The sequence below is a fragment of the Psammomys obesus genome, unplaced genomic scaffold (genome assembly GCF_907164565.1).
Source record: "Psammomys obesus unplaced genomic scaffold, mPsaObe1.curated_primary_1811, whole genome shotgun sequence".
NCBI classification, from domain to species: Eukaryota; Metazoa; Chordata; class Mammalia; order Rodentia; family Muridae; genus Psammomys; species Psammomys obesus.
In genome coordinates, this window is record NW_026591598.1 from 8075533 (window position 1) to 8094808 (window position 19276).

A 19276-nucleotide genomic window follows, 5' to 3' on the forward strand; every position below is an offset into this window, starting at 1 on the left:
AAGGGCCGGGTTCCAAGCCCTTGCGCGGGTGGGGTTCGCAGGGCGCCGCCACGAGAGGCGCTGGGGCCCGCTGGGTACCCCCACCACTAAACCCTCCTCCCGCCCGGGGACCTGCTCCCCGGGGACTGCACCGCCCCCTCCTCTCCTCACCACGCGACCCGGGCCAGAAGGAAAGGTGGAGAGATGGAAGGAAGGTTCGGGAAGCGCCGCCGGGCCGCCCCCACGTCCCACCCCACCCCCCCCCCACCGCTCCCACCCTCTCCCCGCCCCCAGGGCCGCTGGGCTCGCGCCCTCCTCCCGCCCGGCGAGCATCTGGGCCAAGTGGGCGCGTCCCTCCCGGGCCGCCGGGATCTGGTGTCCGCTGCAGCTGGCAGTGCGGCGGGCGCGGGCACCGGCACAGCCGCCGGCGGGGCCGGCTATTAATAACGCTCCGGGCGAGCCCGGGGTCGCGCAGCCATGGCCAGCCCGGAGCCCCTGCGCGGCGGGGACGGCGCCTTGGCCGCGAGGTAGGATCCTCCAGGGCCCGCGTCGCCGCCTGGTAGGACAGGGGGTGCTGGGTGGGCCTCACCGTCTACACGCGGCCCCTTCCTCCTGGCTGTGGGTAGTGGTCCCGCCCGGGTGTGGCCCGGGGCGGAGCCACCGGGGAAAGGGAGATGCGAGGCCCCGGCTTGGGGACCTGACGCCTCTGGTGGTCTGGGTTTCTCCTTCCACGGGTGGTGTGAGAACTAATCCTTGCAGGCTAGCGATCCAACCGGCCAAACTTAGTGTCCAAGTTTTCTTTTTCTAGCCTTATTTTCCCCTTATTTCTCATCCGCTTGTTCGCGGGGCTGGGGGAGAAACCGTTGGAGAATACACTGCGTTTGAGCCACTTGGTGCAGGGTTGGGCACCCGCCAGCTTGAAGTTGAGTGTGTTCAGTCAGCTTGCTCTCCCTGGTGTGGCTAGGGTGGAGGCTTAGAGAGGGGCTCTTCTCCTAGCCCAGCCCGGGGCCGTGGCTGGGCCCAGCAGCTGCCCACCCTGTAACCTTGCTGCCGGTGATTTGTGGAGACTGCTGCTCCACGTCACATATAAAAGACCCAGGGACTTCTCGGTGTATCAGCTTGTGGGACTACTTCCTGTCTACTCTGTTGTCGCACGAGAAGACAAAAAGCTAACCTGGGTCTTAACACGGTTTGCCTGTATTCCCTGCACACCTGCTAAGAAGCTCGGAGCCAGACGCGAGCTTACTGTTTGTATGATGCCACACACATGTCCAGTCATGTCTGATGGGCAGCGTTAAGGAGTTGTCCAAGTCCTCTGGAGACAGGGACAGAGTGGCAGAGGCACTGGGGTCAGGGGCCCCGGCTGAGCACTGTCCCTCTCTGCTTGGCCTCCTGTAACCTGCTGCTTTGCCAGCTCAGTAGAGAGGCAGCAAGCTGAGGAAAACATCTGGCACCCAGGGTGGCCTGTCCACCCGGAAGTCAGGAGGCCTGGGTTATACACCGAGGACCTGCCACTTGACCTTGGGCAAACTTCCCCTTGGAGCTCAGTTGGCTTCTTCTTGCCTTCCAAGGGCCCCACACTCGGGTACAGACAAGTAGCCTCATCCCCAGGATGAACTCTCATCCACGGACACAGGCATGTTTGTACCAGGAAGCCACTACTCTTGAGACATTTGCTAAGTAGACAGATTTTGTTTGGCTTTGGTTTTTCGATAAAGGGTTTCTCTGAGTAGCCCTGGCTGTCCTGGAATTCACTATGTAGACCAGGCTGGCCTTGAACTCACTGAAATCCACCTGCCTCTGCCACCCGAGTGCTAGGAATAAATATGTGCCCTACCTCTACCACTGCAGGGTAACAGATTTTTCTACATCTTCTTTTTTTTTTTTTTTTTCCTGGCTGGGAAACAAACCTAGTACTTCCTGCATGCTAGGCAAGTGTCCCTTCAGTCTCAACCCCAACCCTAGAAAGGCGTTCTGACTATGATGTTCCGAAGATTTGTTTAGGCCTATGCTAAGAGGACTAGGCACTGTGATCTTCCGAAGGCTCCCTCCACTTACAGTGACGGAGCCGCAGGTGAGCCTTCTGCTCTTCGAGCCTCGGCTTGCTAGGCTCTGTGCTGGCGTAAGAGATGAGCAGCCTCCAAGTGAGTATTCATGCAAGTGCTTAGAATAGTGCCTTGGACATGGTTAAGTCATTCTGAGGCTGTCAGCTGGGAAAGTGGGGACTCTGGCGGAAAACCAGGGAGGTGGAGGCGGCCTGAGCAGGTGCTCCTTCCTGGAGCTGGGAATTTTACCTTCTCTGGGAGCTCAGGTCAGATTGGTACTCAGGAAGTTGCCTTTTATTTTTCCATCCAGCTCCTTCAGTTACTGCGGGCTCCGAGTAGGAGGTGTGAAAAGTTGCCACACCTTCTGGGTTGTCAGGCCCCGGGTGGGTGGCGGGAGTAATATGAGCTGAGGCTAAAATCGGTGTGGGAGGGCCACGTCTTTAAGACTCTGAAAGCTGGGCATGGGGACCCGTGCCCGCAGTCTCAGCGCTTTGGGAGGCTGAGATTGTTAAGTGGTGCAGGCCTGGGACTGGAGAGATGATGGCTCAGCTCTTAGGGGCACTTGTTGCTCTTGCAGAGGACCTGGATTGGGTTCCCAGCGCCCACATGGTGGTTTGCAACCATTCCTGACTCCAGTCCCAGGGGAGCTGACGCCGCCTTTCACCTCTGAGGGCGGCAGGCGTGTGGTGCACATGCACACGGGCAAAAGGTCCATACATATAAAATAAGAAAATATTTAAAAGGGAGCACAGAGCTGAGCGGTGGGGGCGCACACCTTTAATCCCAGCACTTGGGAGGCAGAGGCAGGTGGATCTCTATGAGTTTGAGGTCAGCCTGTTCTACAGAGCGAGTTCCAGGACGGTATAGAGAAACCCTGTCTCGAACAACAACAAATGAAAAAACAAAACAAGAAAGAAGCCTAGTAGAAAACAGAGTAAACAGATCGTGGCTTGGACTAGGGCCCTGACAGTGGGATGAAAAAGGCTGGACAGGACTGAAGACCCCTACGATAAAGGTCAGTTTTCAGGGAGGGGGCTAAATGGAGCAGGAAGCCAGCTGAACTGTGGTCAAGACTGACAATCTGAGTTCCACCCCAGAACCCACACGCAAGGAGACAGCCGCCTCTCACAAGCTGGTGTCTGACCTCTACATTTGTGTTAATGGCACACATGCCTCCCTTCCAACACACACACACACACACACACACACACACACACACACACACACACATCTATGCATTAAATAAAATGTAAAAAAATTTGAAATAAATGTAAAAAAAATTGAAATAAACATACATGCACGCAGGCAAAAGATCCAGACATATAAAAATAAGTAAATATTTAAAAAGAGAGTACAGAGCTGAGTGGTGGTGGTGCAGGCCTGTAATCTCAGCACTCAGGGAGGCAGAAGCAGGCAGATCTCTGAGTTCGAGGCCAGCCTGGTCTACAAAGTGAGTCCAGGACAGCCAAGGCCACACAGAGAAACCCTGTCTTGAACCCCCCCCACCAAAAAAAAATATATATACATATAAAGTTGAAGCAGACCTCAGCAATAACCTCATTTGTCTGCTTTTTTTTTAAATACAAGGTCTCACTACATTGCCCTGGCTGGCCTGGAACTTGCTATGTAGGGTAGACTGGGTTAGAACCTACCGAGAGGGCCCTGCTTCTGCACGGGTTTAAAGGCACCCACCATCATGCCCCACCCATTCGTTTTTTTTTTTCCCCCAGAGAGGAAGTGGATCTTGATTATCTTATCATCAGCCAATGTTTTTTAGTACCTCAAGCTCTGCTGCCCCCAACTGTAGTTCTCATGAAGCTGGGGATATAGCACAGTCAAAATGGTACTGGTTGGATATGGCAGCCCAAGTATAATTTCAGCCCTGGAAGGAGGAGACAGGAATCCGTCCCCATAGCAAGCTGGCTGGGAAGGGTAGCCATATCGGTGAGCTCTGGGTTTGATTGAGAGACCCTTTCCCAACGAATAGGGGAGAAAAGCTCTTCAGCAACATTCTCAACATTAGTGTTTGGAGTCCGTGGACCTATATGTGCATGTGTACACACTCGTTAGGAGTGCCCAGGACGATTCTGAACTTTTCGCTGCAGAGGATGACCTTGAACTTCTGAACCTCCTGAGTGCTGGGACTATAGAGATAGAAATGCACTACCACACCTGGTTTTATGTACTGCTGGGGATCAAACCCTAAGCATCCTACGTGTTCGTGAGCACTCGGATGGATAGCTCACCAGTTCCGCTACCCCAAGTCTCTGGGGTTCCCCGGTCTCTGCCCACTCAGTGCCAGGCTTACCAGGTGTTACCACAGCACCTGGATTTCCATATGGGTGCTGGAACCCAAACTCAGGTTCTCATCCCGGGGTGTAGGAAGCAAGCACTTTGCTGACTTCTCAGCCCCTTGGCATGTATGCGGGGAGGAATGCACGGGGCCAGAAGAGGGCACCATCCCCTTGGACGGGGGTTGTAAGCCACCATCTTGGTGCTGGGAACCAAACTCTGGTCCTTTGCAAGAGCAGCCAGTGTTCTTAACCACTAAGCCATCTCCCCAGCCCCCACCCCTTTAATATGTGCTTACTTATTTGGGGGGTATATGTGTGTACTCCTGGGACAATTGTAGAAATCAGTTCTTCACATTTGGATGCCAGTGGTTGACTCAGCTTACCAGACTTATCTGCTGAGCTACTCACTGAACCCCCCTTTTTTTGTGGGAGAGTGGCAGATTCTCATGAAACCCAGTTGGCCTCAAACTCACTAAGTATCCGAGGCTGGCCTTGAACTCCTGACCTACCGCCCACCACCTCTCAGGTGCTGGGATTACAGGCGTGCACTGTCACATTTATCTTTCCTTAGACAGTCTAAGTTGTCCCCATTGCCCTTGAATTCGTCCTGTAGAACCCTGGAACACCCCGCTGTGCCGGAGAGAGCGAGCTTCCTGTCCTTAAAGCCACGGGAGCAGAGACTAGCCAGGTTTGCTGCGGTGTCAGGAAATGCAGACAGTGGGCTGTGTGTGGAAGAGGCAGATTGGTGAGGGGTGGGGACGGGGTAGGTGAGAGAACCTGCTGCAGCCAGCCCTGAGGTGGAGGTCCTGTTGACCCAGCAGTGGGGCCTGGGCTACCCTTTCACTCTCTGTCCTCGTCCTCTCTCTCGCAGGGAACCCCACACTGAGGCCAGCTCTCCTCTTCAGGACTCCAAATCCCCAAAGGAGGCCAAGGCCTTGAACCCAGGGGCTACTCTGTCTCTGGAGGGCACTGTGGACCTGGAGGACATTCTCTATCTGGGAGACTCAGGGGACTTGGAAGAGGGTCTTTACGAGGAAGAGTCTGAGAGGCCAGAGGAGACACTGTTTATCGAAGAAGAATCGAGGCAGCCAGAGGACCTGGAAGAGCCCGTCAGCCCAGGGCAGACCCTGTCTGTGGGGGAGCTTGCGAGGCCGGAGGAGGAAGTCCAGCTTTCGGGGGAGCCTGTGGAGCCAGCTGGGAGCCCAGGCCCAGAGCAGACTGCTGGTGAGGGAGAGGCGGTGGCCAGGGGCCTGGAGGACAGCCTTCCAGCCCCACCGGCTGCCGGTGCGGAGGAGAACCTCAGCCTGGAGGACCTGGAGCTGCTGGAAAGCTGCTTCCAGCAGTGCGTGCAAGCCGTGTCCCAGCTGGAGGACGAGAGGGACCAGCTCATCCACGAGCTCGTGCTGCTCAGGGAGCCGGCCCTGCGCGAGGTGCAGCGGGTCCACCAGGACATCCTGGCTGCCTACAAGCTGCACGCCCAGGCCGAGCTGGAGAGGGACGGGCTCCGGGAGGAGATCCGGGTGGTGAAGCAGAGACTGTTCAAGGTGACCAAGGAGTGCGTGGCCTACCAGTACCAGCTGGAGTGCCGCCAGCAGGACGTGGCTCAGTTCGCCGACTGCAGGGAAGCGCTCGCGGCTCGGGCAGCCCAGCTCTCGGGAGAACTGACCCAGCTCCAAGACGCCTACCACAAGCAGAAGGAGCAGTTGCAGCAACAGTTGGAAGCGCCCCCGGCCCAGAGCGACGGGCACTTTCTCCAGGAGAGCCGGCGGCTGTCGACACAGTTCGAAAATCTCATGGCCGAAAGCCGCCAGGGCCTGGAAGACGAGTACGAGCCCCAGCTACTGCGGCTCCTGGAGAGGAAAGAGGCGGGGACCAAGGCTCTGCAGGACACCCAGGCTGAGATCCAGGAGATGAAGGAGGCTCTGAGGCCCCTGCAAGCGGAGGCCCGGCAGCTCCACCTTCAGAACAGGAACCTGGAGGACCAGATCACGCTCGCGAGGCAAAAGCGCGATGAGGAGGTTCAACAGTACAGGGTAGGCCCGTTAGCTGTAGGAGGGACAGAGTTTTACTAGGTATTTCAGGTTGGCTTGGAGACCTTGAGAAACTTGAGACCATCCCTGCCTCAGCCTTCTGAGTGCTGGGATTATAGGTGTGTGCCACCACACCGGGCGGGCAGAGGTGACGTCTTTTGAGCTGAAAGAAGCCTGATGTCCTTTTCTTTCTCCTTCTGACACGGGGGGTTTCTCTGTGTAGCCCTGGCCTGGCTGTCCTGGAACTCGCTCTATAGATCAGGCTGGCCTCGAACTCACAGATCCATCTGCCTCTGCCTCCTGAGAGTTGGGATTTAAGGTGTGTGCCACCAGGCCCAGATAGGTCTAATGTCTTTGGGGCTAGGGCTTACCATGTAGGATGAGAGAAGAAAGACCCTGTTCTTTGGGCCCACCCATTCATTCTTTTTATTATTAATTACTTTATTTATTCTTCTCACACACAGCATAGCCCAACTGCAGCCTCCCTCCATCCCTCCACTCCTCCCAGTCTATCCCCCAGCTCCCCCTCATTCTTTTCTCTGTTCTTTATTAATTTCATTTGGTTAGGCCAGGATTAGGATTTGGCAGGTATTTTTATTCTTGGTTTACACAGGTGTGTGTGTGTGTGTGTGTGTGTGTGTGTTGAGAATTGAACCCAGGGTCTCATACTTTTCAGGCAAGTACTTTACCATAGAACCATAAACCATATCTCCAGCCCTTTTAAAATTGTTTTTACGATGCTATTTTTATTTCATGTGTATGGGTGTTCTGCCTGCTTGTATATGTGTGCTGTGCGCAGTGCCCAGGAAAGCCAACAGAGGGCAGCAGATCCCCTGGAACTGGAGTTACAGATGATTGTGAGGCACCATGAGGCTGCTGGGAACTAAACTCAGGTCCTCCTGCAAGAACAGCCGGTGCTCTTAGCCCCGGAGCCATAGGCCAGCCTCCTGACAGTCATTTTTACTCTTGGTTTACACGGCTCTGTGCATGTCTATGAGGTGGGGGTTCTGGGAATTGAACCCAGAACTTCACACGTGCTCCTCAATCTCTTTTACCCAGTAGCTTTATCCATCGTCTTCTTTTGACCTGAGACTGGGCCTAAGTTGTCTAGGCTGGTCTTGACCTCACCCAGTAGCTCAGGCAAGCCTTGAATTTGAGCTCTTCCTGCATCGGCCTCCCACGTAGCTGGGGTTCCTGGCCTGTGCCACCAGAGTGAAATGGCTACCATACCTGGCTTGGATTATTTTTTTCTCGACATCAAGACTGAGATTCAGTGAGGTAGTTTGAACTTGGGCCTGGCCAGCCCTAAGCGTTTCAGGGCTCCTCCCATGGAATCCTTTTCTAATTCTAACCGAGCAGTGTGAATCATGCTTGGCTAGAGAGAGAGAGCAATGTGTTCATTCCCTCCTCTACCGGTCACATTCACCCTCCAGTTCCAACCAATATATCCAGCCTCTACCTTAAAGCTGTCCAGGGTTTGGAATGGAATCTCTCTGCATTTTCCTTTTTAGTCCATGTCGCCATATCCCTTGTATTTGAGTTATTTCTGATTAAGTGCGAGGCAGTTCTAACCCCTTTTTAGAACAGAGGAGGATATAAATACTGAGTGAATAAGCAATTACGCCTGCTGCCACACAGACCGGCCGTGGGGAAGGTAGGGCTCTCTTATCTCCTCTTAGCCTCGCGGCTCAGGGGACACATCAGGCAAATGTTAAGTGTTGCTAGGCACACTGAGGGAAACCTTCACATGGGGCCTTTTACAGCCAGGTTTTGTTTTATTTGCAGGCAGGGTCTCAAGTAGCCCAGGCTGGCTTCAAACTTAAATGCGACCAGGAACTCCTGATACCTCTGTCTACCACCTGTGTGCAGGCTTCTAACTCACCATTCTCCTGCCTCAGCCTCCCAAAGCCTGTGAGTATAGCCATGCGCCGTCATGTCTAACTTGGTATTTTTGCTTTTTGAAACATATATTTCCTTGGATGAACTTAGAAAATGGTTGCTGAGTATCTTACTATAGTATTTATGATTTAAAAAAAAAAAAAAAGACTTAGTTACTTTTTAATGTATACGAGTGCTCTATCTGCATGTAAACCTACATGCCAGAAAAGGGCATCAGATCATGTTACAGACGGTTGTGAGCCACCATGTGGCTACCAGGAATTGAACTCTGGACCTCTGGAAGAGCACTAATTACTGAGCCATCTCTTCAGCCCTTATGACTTTAAAAAATTTTTTTATTTTTTATTTTTATTTTATTTTAGACAATAAGAAAATTGTGTGTGGCCTTGGCTGTCCTGGAACTAGCTCTGTACACCAGGCTGGCCTGGAACTCACAGAGTTCCACCTGCGTCTAACTCCAAGTGCTGAGATTAAGCGCATGCCTACCACTGCCAAGCTTAAGATTTTATTTTTAATTATGTGTATTGTTTGGGTAAGTGCACATGAGCGCCAGTGCCCTCAGAGGCTAGAGCCATGTGATCCCTTGGGGCTGGGTTTACAGGCAGTTGAGAGCTGCCTGATGTAGGTACTGGGAAGTAAATCCAGATCCTCTGCAAAAGCCTTCTGGCCCTATGCATGTTTTTTGTTTGTTTGATTTTTGGAGACAAGGTTTCTCTGTGTAGGCCTGGCTGTCCTAGACTCACTTTGTAGACCAGGCTGGCCTTGGAACTCACAGATAATCTGCCTGCCGCTGCCTCTCTGAGTGTGTGCCACCATACGAGGCTATATATGGCATTTCTGAGACAGGATTTCACTATAGCAAACTCTTGCTTCTCCTCCCTCAGCTTCCTAAGTGCTGAGGTTTCAAGGCCTATGCCACCATGCCTGGCTCCAATTTTTTTTTTTTTTTTTTTTTTTTTTTCTGAAAGGCCTCCTAAATAGTGCTTGTTCGCCAACAACTCTATTTCATTCTGGTTACTTTTCAAGGGTACTGGAATTTCTTAGGTTGTGCCTGTACTCTCAGAGTCAGTTTGGGGATGATATTACCACCTTCATCATCCATCCATCCACAGTCTCTAAGTGTCTGGTAGGCTAAGGTGCTGGCAAGAAAGACAAGAAATAGTTGGGGTGGGGGGAAGAGGTGTTGCTGTCTGGGAGGGATGCCAGACAGCACAAGCATAAAATCTAAACATCACTGATGTTAAAGAAGCCTCCCGAGGTCCTCCCCTCAGGAGCCCAGTGGTGAGTGCTTGCTCAGCGTGCACAAGGCCCTGGGTCTGACCTCTGGCACAGCACACACAATGAGAAAAAAAAATGAGGCCTGACACTGTGGTGTGCACCTTAATAACAGCACTCAAGACGCAAAGGCAAGCGGATCTCTGGATTCGAGGTCAGCCTGGTTTGTATAGTGAACTCCAAGCCAAAAAAAAGAAAAAGGTTGCTCGGTTTGATGCCTAAATGTGAAAGTCTTAGACGCAGTGAAATCGTGACCATGCGTCATTGATGTGCCAGGCAGCAGAGTGGCCCCAGGAGCTGGCCTCTGTGGATGACATAGTAGGTGTGCTCACTCCTGCCTGGGGAACCGAGGGGGAGCTAAAATGTGCTAGAAAGTCCTCTGCGGAGTTCACTGACTTTATACCTCTGCGAGGTCTGAAGTGTTTGAGGAACGAGAGTGGAGACAGAAAGCTGTTTGCCCAGCGCCCTGCAGCTGCTGGCATGAGGGAACCCTGAGCACGCAGAGCACGCTGCCCACGCCCTGCTGCGTCTGGGCCTTGAATGAGTTCACTGAGCGGCTAGGTAAACCTGTTCCCGGCAGAGGGGACAGCTCGCCCGAGAGCGCAGCGTGGCTGAGCTGTAAGGAATGGCAGACGGACAGGGCTGGCGTGGGAGGTGCGATTTTTACGTCGGTGGCTTTCTTTTCTGTGTGTGTGTGCGCCTGTGTGTAGGGCGGTTCACCTGCGCACACAGGGACGCCAGGGTGACCTGTCCTGCTGTGAGAGGTCTTTTAGTGAGCACGGGGCTGTGCTAGTATCCACCTTACTCCTCTCGTCCCTCAGAAGTGTGCGGTCACATCTGAGCTTGTTTTGACGCTTCTGGACATTTGAACTCATGCCTTCATGCTTCTGCACCAATCGCTCAACTGCTGAGCCATCCTCCTCACTACCTTCCCCCTACTCCAACTACTCTAAAAAGAATTCTTTGATTTTTATACGTAAATGTATACGTATAAAAATTCCCTCAGCTCTGCCAAGCTCTCCCTCCCTCTTTCCAACCAGCCCCTCACATTCATTGTTTTTGTGTCTATCTGACCGGCAGTGCGGTCACCCTCTAACTGCAGGGGGCCAGGGCACTTCACTTGGGCCTTCCGGGGTTTCACAGAGAAGTCAGACGAGTCTGCGTCTAAAGAAAGTAGCAGAGTGATGAGGACTGTGAGCTTGGAGCCCTCTCAGGTAAAACAAGATCAGCCCTCGCTGCTCTTGCAGAGGTCACGCCCAATCCACACCTCCCTGTAACGCCAGCTCCAAGGGATCCAAGCCCTCTTCTGACCTCCCACGCACTGCACACACGTGATACACGTGTGTATATACACTGAGGTACAGATGGATTTATAGTATTTTTAAAAAACGGAATTGATGGTCACTTTACAGATTCGCACAGAACACGCTAGTTATCATTTGTAAGGCTCTTGTCAGGTGTGTGCACAGCTGTATGTTATTTTTTGAGACAGGGTCTCTATGCATAGTCTGACTATCCTGGAACTGTGTAGACCAGGCTGACCTTGAACTCAGAGATCGGCCTGCCTGTCTCCTGAGCTACATTTTCTTCTTTTTATTTTTTTTAAGGCTGGCCTGGAACCCCTGACTCTGCTGCCCTAGCCTCTGGGGTTACCAGCCTCTGCTACCTCACACCTCAGTTTGCATCATTTAGTGGCAGCGGCTGGAAAAGCCTGTCATCACGTAGACCATAGGTTAAAAAAAAAAAAAAAGATTTCCGAGACAAGGTAGATAGGCGACAGCAGGAGGAGGAGTGAGGGGTTTTCTGAGAATGCTAAGAGCCCACCAGAGATTCAGACATAATTAAAAAAGATGAAAGTAACATAAGGCCCCCAGCACTGCCTGCTATCCCAGTGAGCCACCTTCCTGTAATCCCATGCTCAGGCATTGTCCAGCTCTCCTTTCCCTTTTGTTATTTAACTCTTGCCATTTTCCTTTTGAAGCAGACTTGTTTATTTACTTTATCTTGTTTTGTAGACCAGGCCAGCCTCAAACTCGTTCCTCTGCCTTTGCCTCCAGAGTACTGAGATTAAAGGCATACGCTTCTGCACCTGGCTTAATCTTTTGATTTTGTAAAAAATCATTTCTATTAATTATACGACTGTGTAAGTCTGAGTGGTGCAGATGCCCACAGAGGTCAATCACTGGAACTTTAGGAGCTGGAGTTACCAGCAGTTTTGAGTTGGCACACATGAGTGCTGGGAATTGAACTCGGATTCCCTGCAAGAGCACTATGTGCTTTTTAAAATTGAAATTTAAATTTTGTGTGTATGAGTGTTTTGCCTGTATGTCTGTGTACCACATGCATGCATGGCACAAGGAAGCCAGAAGGTAGCATCGGATCCTTTGGAACTGAAGTTACAGAGGCTTAGGAGCCAACATGTGGGTCGTAAGAATCGAACCTGGGTCTTAGAGAGCATCAAGTGCTCTTAAACATTGTGACATCTTAATTGTTTAAGGGGTGATGGTGCCACATGCCTTTAATCCCAGCTCTCAGGAGGCAGGGGCAGGTGGATCTCTTGAGTTCCTGGCCAGCCTGGTCTACAGAGCAAGTACCAGGACAGCCAGAAATACAGAGTAACCCTGTCTCAAAAACAAACCCAAACCACAACTAAAACAAACACAGAAAACCCAAAACCCCAAAACAAAATCAACTAACCAACCAACCATTGATTCATCTCTCCACTCAACTCCCCTACCCCTTCTTTTAATAACAGGGTCTACTTAGCCTTGGCTGGCCAGGAATTCCCTCTGTGGCTCAGGTGACTTCTTTCCCCTGAAGGTGGCTACTCCACCCAGCTCTTTGAGATGGTCTTTGTCACGGGCCTGGTGGTGGTGGAGTCACTGCCAGCTAGACTGGCCAGAGAGTCCCCAGGTACCTGCCTGTCTCTGCCACCCCAGCACTGGGGTACCATCCAGCACCACCCCACCCCCACCCAGACTTTTGGGCCTTACCAAAACTGGGGCAGTGAAGCCTCCCTTCCGGTGCCACATTCTTTGGCAGGAAGACCACATCTTTTGTGGTCCCCAGGCAGGGCCGGACACTAAAAAAAGATGTTTTGACAATGTTGGTTAAAGGTGAGCTTCAACCTCAGAGCCTGATGTGCCTCAGTACCTTATCAAAGCTGACTCAGATCAGAAAGTCCTCTAATAATAGCAAGCACCCAGGACACATTCTCAGTATTTCCCAGCTGCCCTTTACAGTCGGCCTCCCTACACCAACATCCGCATCCCCGATGCCCCAACCCTTTTGAGACAAGGTCACATACAGCCCAGGCTGGCCTCCACCTCCAAAATGCATGGCACAATTTAAGCTGTGCTGGGTTCAAACCCGGGGCTTTGTGAAGAAAGGCAGTTTGCTAACTGAGCTGTACCCCAGCTTTCCCACCCCATCCTCAAGGATCCGATCCAGACAGGTGGACTGCCTTCCTTCATTACCTGAAGACTCAAGGTAGAATTCAACCAGCATACTCAGCCACACACAAGCTGTTATCCTACACTTTCTATTTTTAAAAAGGCAGTGGTTTATGCGGTCCAGGCTGGCTGAAAGTTATGTTTCCGCCTTCAGACTGCTCATACGTACCAATATGACTAACCCTTAAAATGTCTCTCCTTTCATTGCTGGATCATTAGTGTAGGCACATGCTCTAGCCCCTTTATTCAGGGCTGACGTTGGTTCTGGTCATGAAGTGATTTTTAAACCTTAAAGAATCTTAATTTATGAAGTGTAATCAGATCCTTCTCAAAAAGCATCTTCCAGCCCATATAAAGTTAAAAAATCTTAATATGCTCCTAAAGGAGAAAGTGGTGAACGATGAGACATGTCAGCAACTGATACAACACTAAGTTTTATTCATTTTTTTAAAGATTTATTTAATGTATGAGTGCTCTGGCTTCATGTACACCTGTATGCTAGTAGAGAGCATCAGACCCCAGTAGAAATGGTTGTCAGCTACCATGTGGTTGCTAGGAATCGAACTCAGGACCTCTGGAAGAACAGCCAGTGCTCTTAACTGCTGAGCCATCTCTGCAGCCCGATATAGCACCAAGTTAATGCCAGACACTAAACCCCTGAATATAGGTTATTTTTTAAAAAAGATTTACTCATTTTATGTAGCTTGCCTGCATGTACATATGTGCCATATATATATATAATTGGTACCCACAGAGGAGAGAAGAGGACATGAAATCACCCAGAACTGGAGCCTAGAATTAGTTACCAAAGGTTGTGAATCATCATGTGGGAGCTGGGACTCAAACCTGGGTCCTCTGCAAGAACAAGTGCTCCTAACAGCGGATCCATCTCTCCACTCACCTTTTCACTCTTGTCTAGATTAAGTATTCAAGTGATTGGTAACCCCTTCTCCCCCAGATATGAGACAGGGTTTCTCTGTGTAGCTCTGGTTGTCCTCGGACTCAGAGATCTGCCTGCCTCTGTCTCCTGAGTGCTGGGATTAAAGGTGCATGACACTAATGCCCAGTGTTTTTCAGAAAATGTCACTATTTTCAAAGTTGTGTCACTTTGCCAAAATACCTGTTGGAACTTGTTTCTTAACCCATCTTATGAAGGTAATACCAATCTCAATATTGCTACAAATATTCAATGATACAGGGTGGGCATAGTGGTCTATGTTTTATAATCCCAGCACTCAGGAGGCGGAGGCAGGCAGATCTGAATTGGAGGCCAGCCTGGTCTAGAGAGTTCCAGGCCAGACAGAGACACAGTAAGATCTTGTTTAAAAATCAAACCAAGCCGGATGCAGTAGCACACACCTGTAATCTAAGCACTCAGGGAGCAGAGGCAGGTGGATTTCTGAATTCAAGGCCAGCCTGGTCTACAAAGCAAGTCCTGGACAGCCAAGACTACACAGAGAAACCCTGTGTATGGGGAAACAAACCAAATCAAGCAACCAACCAAACAAAAAAAAACCCACAATATAATGTGCAAATGCTATGTATAGATGTCAGGGGTTGTTTGGCTCACAAATGTTTGGCCATCTTGTGCAGGAGCAGCTGGAGGAGATGGAGGAGAGACAGAGGCAGTTACGAAGTGGGGTGCAAGTCCAGCAACAGAAGAACAAGGAGCTGGAGCGGCTGAGGACAAACCTTGCTCAAGAGCTTTCCACATACAAGTCAGTGTTCTCTGCTTCCCAACTCTCATCTAAACTGTCTTGCCAGGACGGTGGGAGGGCCCAGGGAGTATTTCACCAAAGAAAACAAGTCATTTGGGGAAATGACTCTCAAATTGTGTCCACCCATGAACAGATGGAAAACAGCTCTCTCTCTTTAAAGGGCTATGCTACCCAAGAGTCTGGAACAGGCCGATGCACCTACTTCTCAGGCAGGTGGAGTCCAGGCACAATCCCCAGGTGATCTTTGTGGGTCAATGGCAGTGGCGTTTGCTCATTACTGCTTTCCTAACAACACTAATGCCTTACTCTGGAGGGTCTTACTGTCGCCCTTGCTTGGGATCCTCTCACCTTGGTCTGCATAGTTAGACATTTGCCTCTGTACCCGGTCACTTAATAACCTGCCCTCCTTAAATGTAGTTTCACTATGCAGCTGAGGCTGGCAAAACCAGCCTTAGCCTCTCAAGCGCTACCTCTAAATTTATCAAATAACAAATAACTGAAGAATGGTAGTACATGTCTCTAAGACACCTAAGATCAAGCAGAACTGATTTAGGATTTTTTGTTTTTGAGACAAGGCTTCTGCGTAGCCTTGGCTGTCCTAGACTCACTCTGTAGACTAGGCTGGCCTCAAACTCAAAGATTCTCCTGCCTCTGCCCTGCTGAGGTTAAAGTCATTGCCACCATGCCTGGCTAAGAACTTTTATATTACAGATACACCATCTAGTGGCTGGAGATGACAGTGGTTAGGAACATTTGCTGAGGACACACAGGTGTGGCTCCCAGCACCCACATGGCAGCTCACAATAGTCCGGAACTCCAGTTCTAGAGGATCTGATGCCTTTGTCTGGCCTCCGTAGATACCCGACACAATCCAGCCTCTACATACAGTCTTCCCCTAACACTGGCACTCAAATTTCTTTGGATAGCACAAAAGGCAACACTATGATGTTCAGACTAAGAGGCAAGAAGGCTAAGTTACCCACTTAAAAACCTGTTGAGGATATTTATAGCCCAAACTACTCACTGCTTGGTCAATATAAAAAACCCACAAAGACTGTGGATTTATCCAGTATTTATAAAGTTTTACAGCCTAGTTTTTTGGTTTTTTTTTCTCTCCTGAGACAGGGTTTCTCTGTGTAACCTTGGTGTTCTGGACTTGCTTTGTAGACCAGGCTGACCTTGAACTCAGAGATCTGCCCGCCTCTGCCTCCTGAGTGCTGGGATTACAGGCACGCGCCACTGTGCCCAGCTGAGCCTAGTATCTTTCACCCCAACCACTCAATCCCACCAGGAAGCTGAAGCAGGGCTAGCACATTCAGTCCTGTCTGGTTATAAACTTAAGATTCCCAACTTAAAACCAAGCCACTCCCCCGTAACTCAGTAGTTCAGTGCTTGCTAGCCATGTATATGGACAGCAAGTTCTAGATGCAGAAAGGAAGAAAACCCAACATGGGAGTTAATAACCTGCAATTGAGGACAATGATCTGAGGAACACCTTTGTATGACAGGAAAACGATAGCAATTAATATACAAGAGGGTCAGAGCAGAAGGTGCAGCTCAGTTGGTAGAGTGCATGTGTAGCAGGAATGAAGCCCTGGGTTCAAGATCCAGCACTGCATATAACTGGTCGTGCTAGTGCATGCCTTCCATCCCAGCACCCATGAGATGGAGGCAGGAACAGGTTTGAGTTTAAGGCCATCCTTGGCCATAGAGTTCCAGGATATCCTAGGCTAAAGGAGACTGTTTTAGAAAGAAAGACTGAAGGTAGACAGTTCAGCAGTTTAGATTACTTGTTTTTTCAGACAACCCAGGTTTGATTCCCAGAACCTACAGAGAGGCTCACAACCATTCATAGTTCCAGTTCTGGGGCACCTGACACCCTTTTCTGGCCTCCTCTGGAACCATGCACACACATGCAGGCAAACCACTCATCCATATAAAAACAAAACCAAAAAGAACATTTGCTGCTTTTGTAAAGGACCATAGTTCAGTTTCTATGACCCTCATCAGGTAGTTTACAACTCCGGTGACTCCAGCTCCAGAAGTGATGTTTTCTGGCTTCAAAAGACAGACACAGGCACATACAAATAATTAAACAAAACAAAACCAAAAACAAAACAGAAGGGCTGGAGAAATGTTTCAGTGGTTAAGAGCACTAGCTGCTTTTTGCAGAGGACCCAGGTTCAGCTCTTAGCACCTACATGACTGCTTAAAACCAACTGTAACTCTACTTCTAATGGATCCAATGCCCTTTTCCAGCCAACATGGGCTCCCTGCACATACAAAATAAAACCAACACCAAAAATAAAATCTAAAGACAAAGGAACACCAGGCACTATAATACTTGTGGCAAAGTTAAGCTCAGTAAGAGTGAAAACTTTCTAGTCAAGCGATTACAACACCACACTGGTCTTGAACTTGTGGTTGTCCCGCCTCAGCCTTCTGAGTACTCTTAACTGTAGCTATGTCACCATGTCTGCCTACCTTACTCCTTCACCTCACTGTCGTTATCCTGTTTTGCAAATAAGAGCCATTCAAATATCTGCTAGTAGAATGTCATTCCTAGTGCCATGAGAACCATACTGTGGCCAGACACGGCGGCACCTAACTCTAGTCAACACTCTGGAGGCAGGTGGGTTAAAGGTCAACCTATTTTACAGTCAGCTTCAGTCCAGCCAATGCCAAGTATTGAAATCAACCAAAACAAACCATACTGCTCTTTCCCCAGTCTATCCTGCTCTAAGAAAACCTTTTAAGTTCACTGCTAGACTGTAGCAAGTACAAACTTAACTGTATTTCTTTCATTCTTACAGGGACTGTTTAGAAATACATGGCCAGATCTGTAATCCAGAAACAACAAAACATTTCTCAAAGAATCACTAGTGATGGACTTTTCCCCCCTGATAGGAGAACCAGCACCTGGCAAGCAACTCTGTGAAAGAAAAGAAAAGAAAAGAAAGAAAAAAAAAAAAATCACAAACACTGGCTAGCTTGCTTTAAAAGATTTTAGGCTTAGCTGGAAGCAGAATCGCAGTCAACTTTCATCTGCATTCTTTTTGCAGGCGCCAGCACTGATCTCAGTGCACTGTGGAATGGAAAGCGAGCAGAACCCTGAGTAATGGATTTATCACTTAGCTGTATTGTGAAAAAAGTTATTTATTGCTTTGTGCCGACCCAAACCAAGAACATTTAAGAGACAATGTTGGGGTCAAAAGATACCCAATTTTTGCTATATGGATCCACAACTTAAATTTTTTTGAGACAAGGTCTATGTAGCCTTGGCTGTCCTGGACTCTGTTGACCAGGCTGGCTTCAAACTCAGTGATCCTCCTGCCTCTGCCTCCCAAGTGCTGGGATTAAAGGCATGTACCACCACTGACTTGCTCACAACTTAAATTCTTTTGTGCCACAGGTATTAGATTTTTAAATGACTCTGATCACAAAGCCATTTTCCCCTTCAAGTCCCTCATATAATTTACTCTTAAAATAGCTTTTGTTTTTAAACAGAAGACACCTGGATGACCTAGAACTCATTTTTTTAGACAGTGCTGACCCTGAACTCAGAGATCCCTGCCTCTACCTCTGGAGAGCTGGAATAGACATGGCAGGCTTCTTTTTCTTGAGACAAAGTCTCAAGTAATCTAGGCTGGTTTCTAACTTGTTACGTAGGTCAGGATGACCTTTCTGATTGTGCCTCTACCTCCCAACTGCTGGGACTACATGTGTATGCCACAAAGTGTGACCCAAGACACTCCCTCCCACCCCCCAAATCCAAGGTGTCACCATGCATCGCTCCAGCTGTCCTGGAACTCATGGGAGGGCCTCAAATTCACCGAAATCTACCTGCCTCTGCCTTCCAAGAGCTAGTACACCACCACACCCTGCTTGCTAACTTTTACTACACACTAAAGCAGCCACACCCAACACTTCACTAGTGAGACTTTCCCAAGCATCATAGATGGTTTTGAAGGTCAGAGTCAACTAGTCAACCCTAGCAAAAACAGTCATTTTATCTGGTTATCATGGTGATAAACTCTCTGAATTTCTACCCTTTAAAAAGTAGGGGTTCTTGTGAAAAACTCTGGACAGATACAAGCTCTCTGTAAAACATTTCAAGTCTCTTTCAAACTTAAACACTGCCTTAAGGTCTCTAACACACTGCCTTTGACTTTATTGGAAACCTGTGTAGCTCTCTAGGGAAGACTTAAAAATGTGTCATTTTACCAGGACTAGTTTGTGTACTCTGTTCAGTAATGTCTTCATGTTCCCTGGCTGGAGTAAAGCTTTTTTTTCCCTTTTTCTTTTTAAAAAATGGTTCTGGATCTGTTGCTTATTCTCATCCCTATAGTTAAAATCATGGAAAAGAAGAAACTGGGCTTGGTGGTGCATGGCTATAATCCCAACGCAGGCGGATCTCTGTGAGTTTGAGGCCCACCTGGTCTTCAAAGCAAGTCCAGGACAGCCAAAGCTACAGAGAAACCATGTCTTAAAAAACCAAAACCATGAAAAAGAACTGTCATTCAAACAAACTCTCCTAGATGTCAGAGACTGCTGTTTGATAGATATTAAATAAAACCCACCAGC

At 49.5% G+C, this 19276-nt stretch overlaps 1 protein-coding gene across 2 annotated transcripts; it reads left to right on the plus strand.

Moving 5' to 3' along the window:
- The first annotated feature begins 394 nt into the window (after nt 1-394).
- On the plus strand, nt 395-19216 carry Sync (syncoilin, intermediate filament protein). 2 transcript variants are annotated; one of them, XM_055610843.1, is made up of 5 exons: nt 395-506; nt 5190-6351; nt 14568-14692; nt 14853-14929; nt 17506-17574. In XM_055610843.1, exons 1-5 carry the CDS (start codon nt 457-459, stop codon nt 17514-17516), a joined length of 1425 nt encoding a protein of 474 aa, XP_055466818.1. In that variant the 5' UTR covers nt 395-456; the 3' UTR covers nt 17517-17574. The 2 variants fall into 2 exon arrangements, with proteins under 2 accessions (XP_055466818.1, XP_055466819.1); XM_055610844.1 differs by lacking the exon at nt 14853-14929 and having other exon boundaries at nt 17506-19216.
- Nucleotides 19217-19276: the final 60 nt, after the last annotated feature.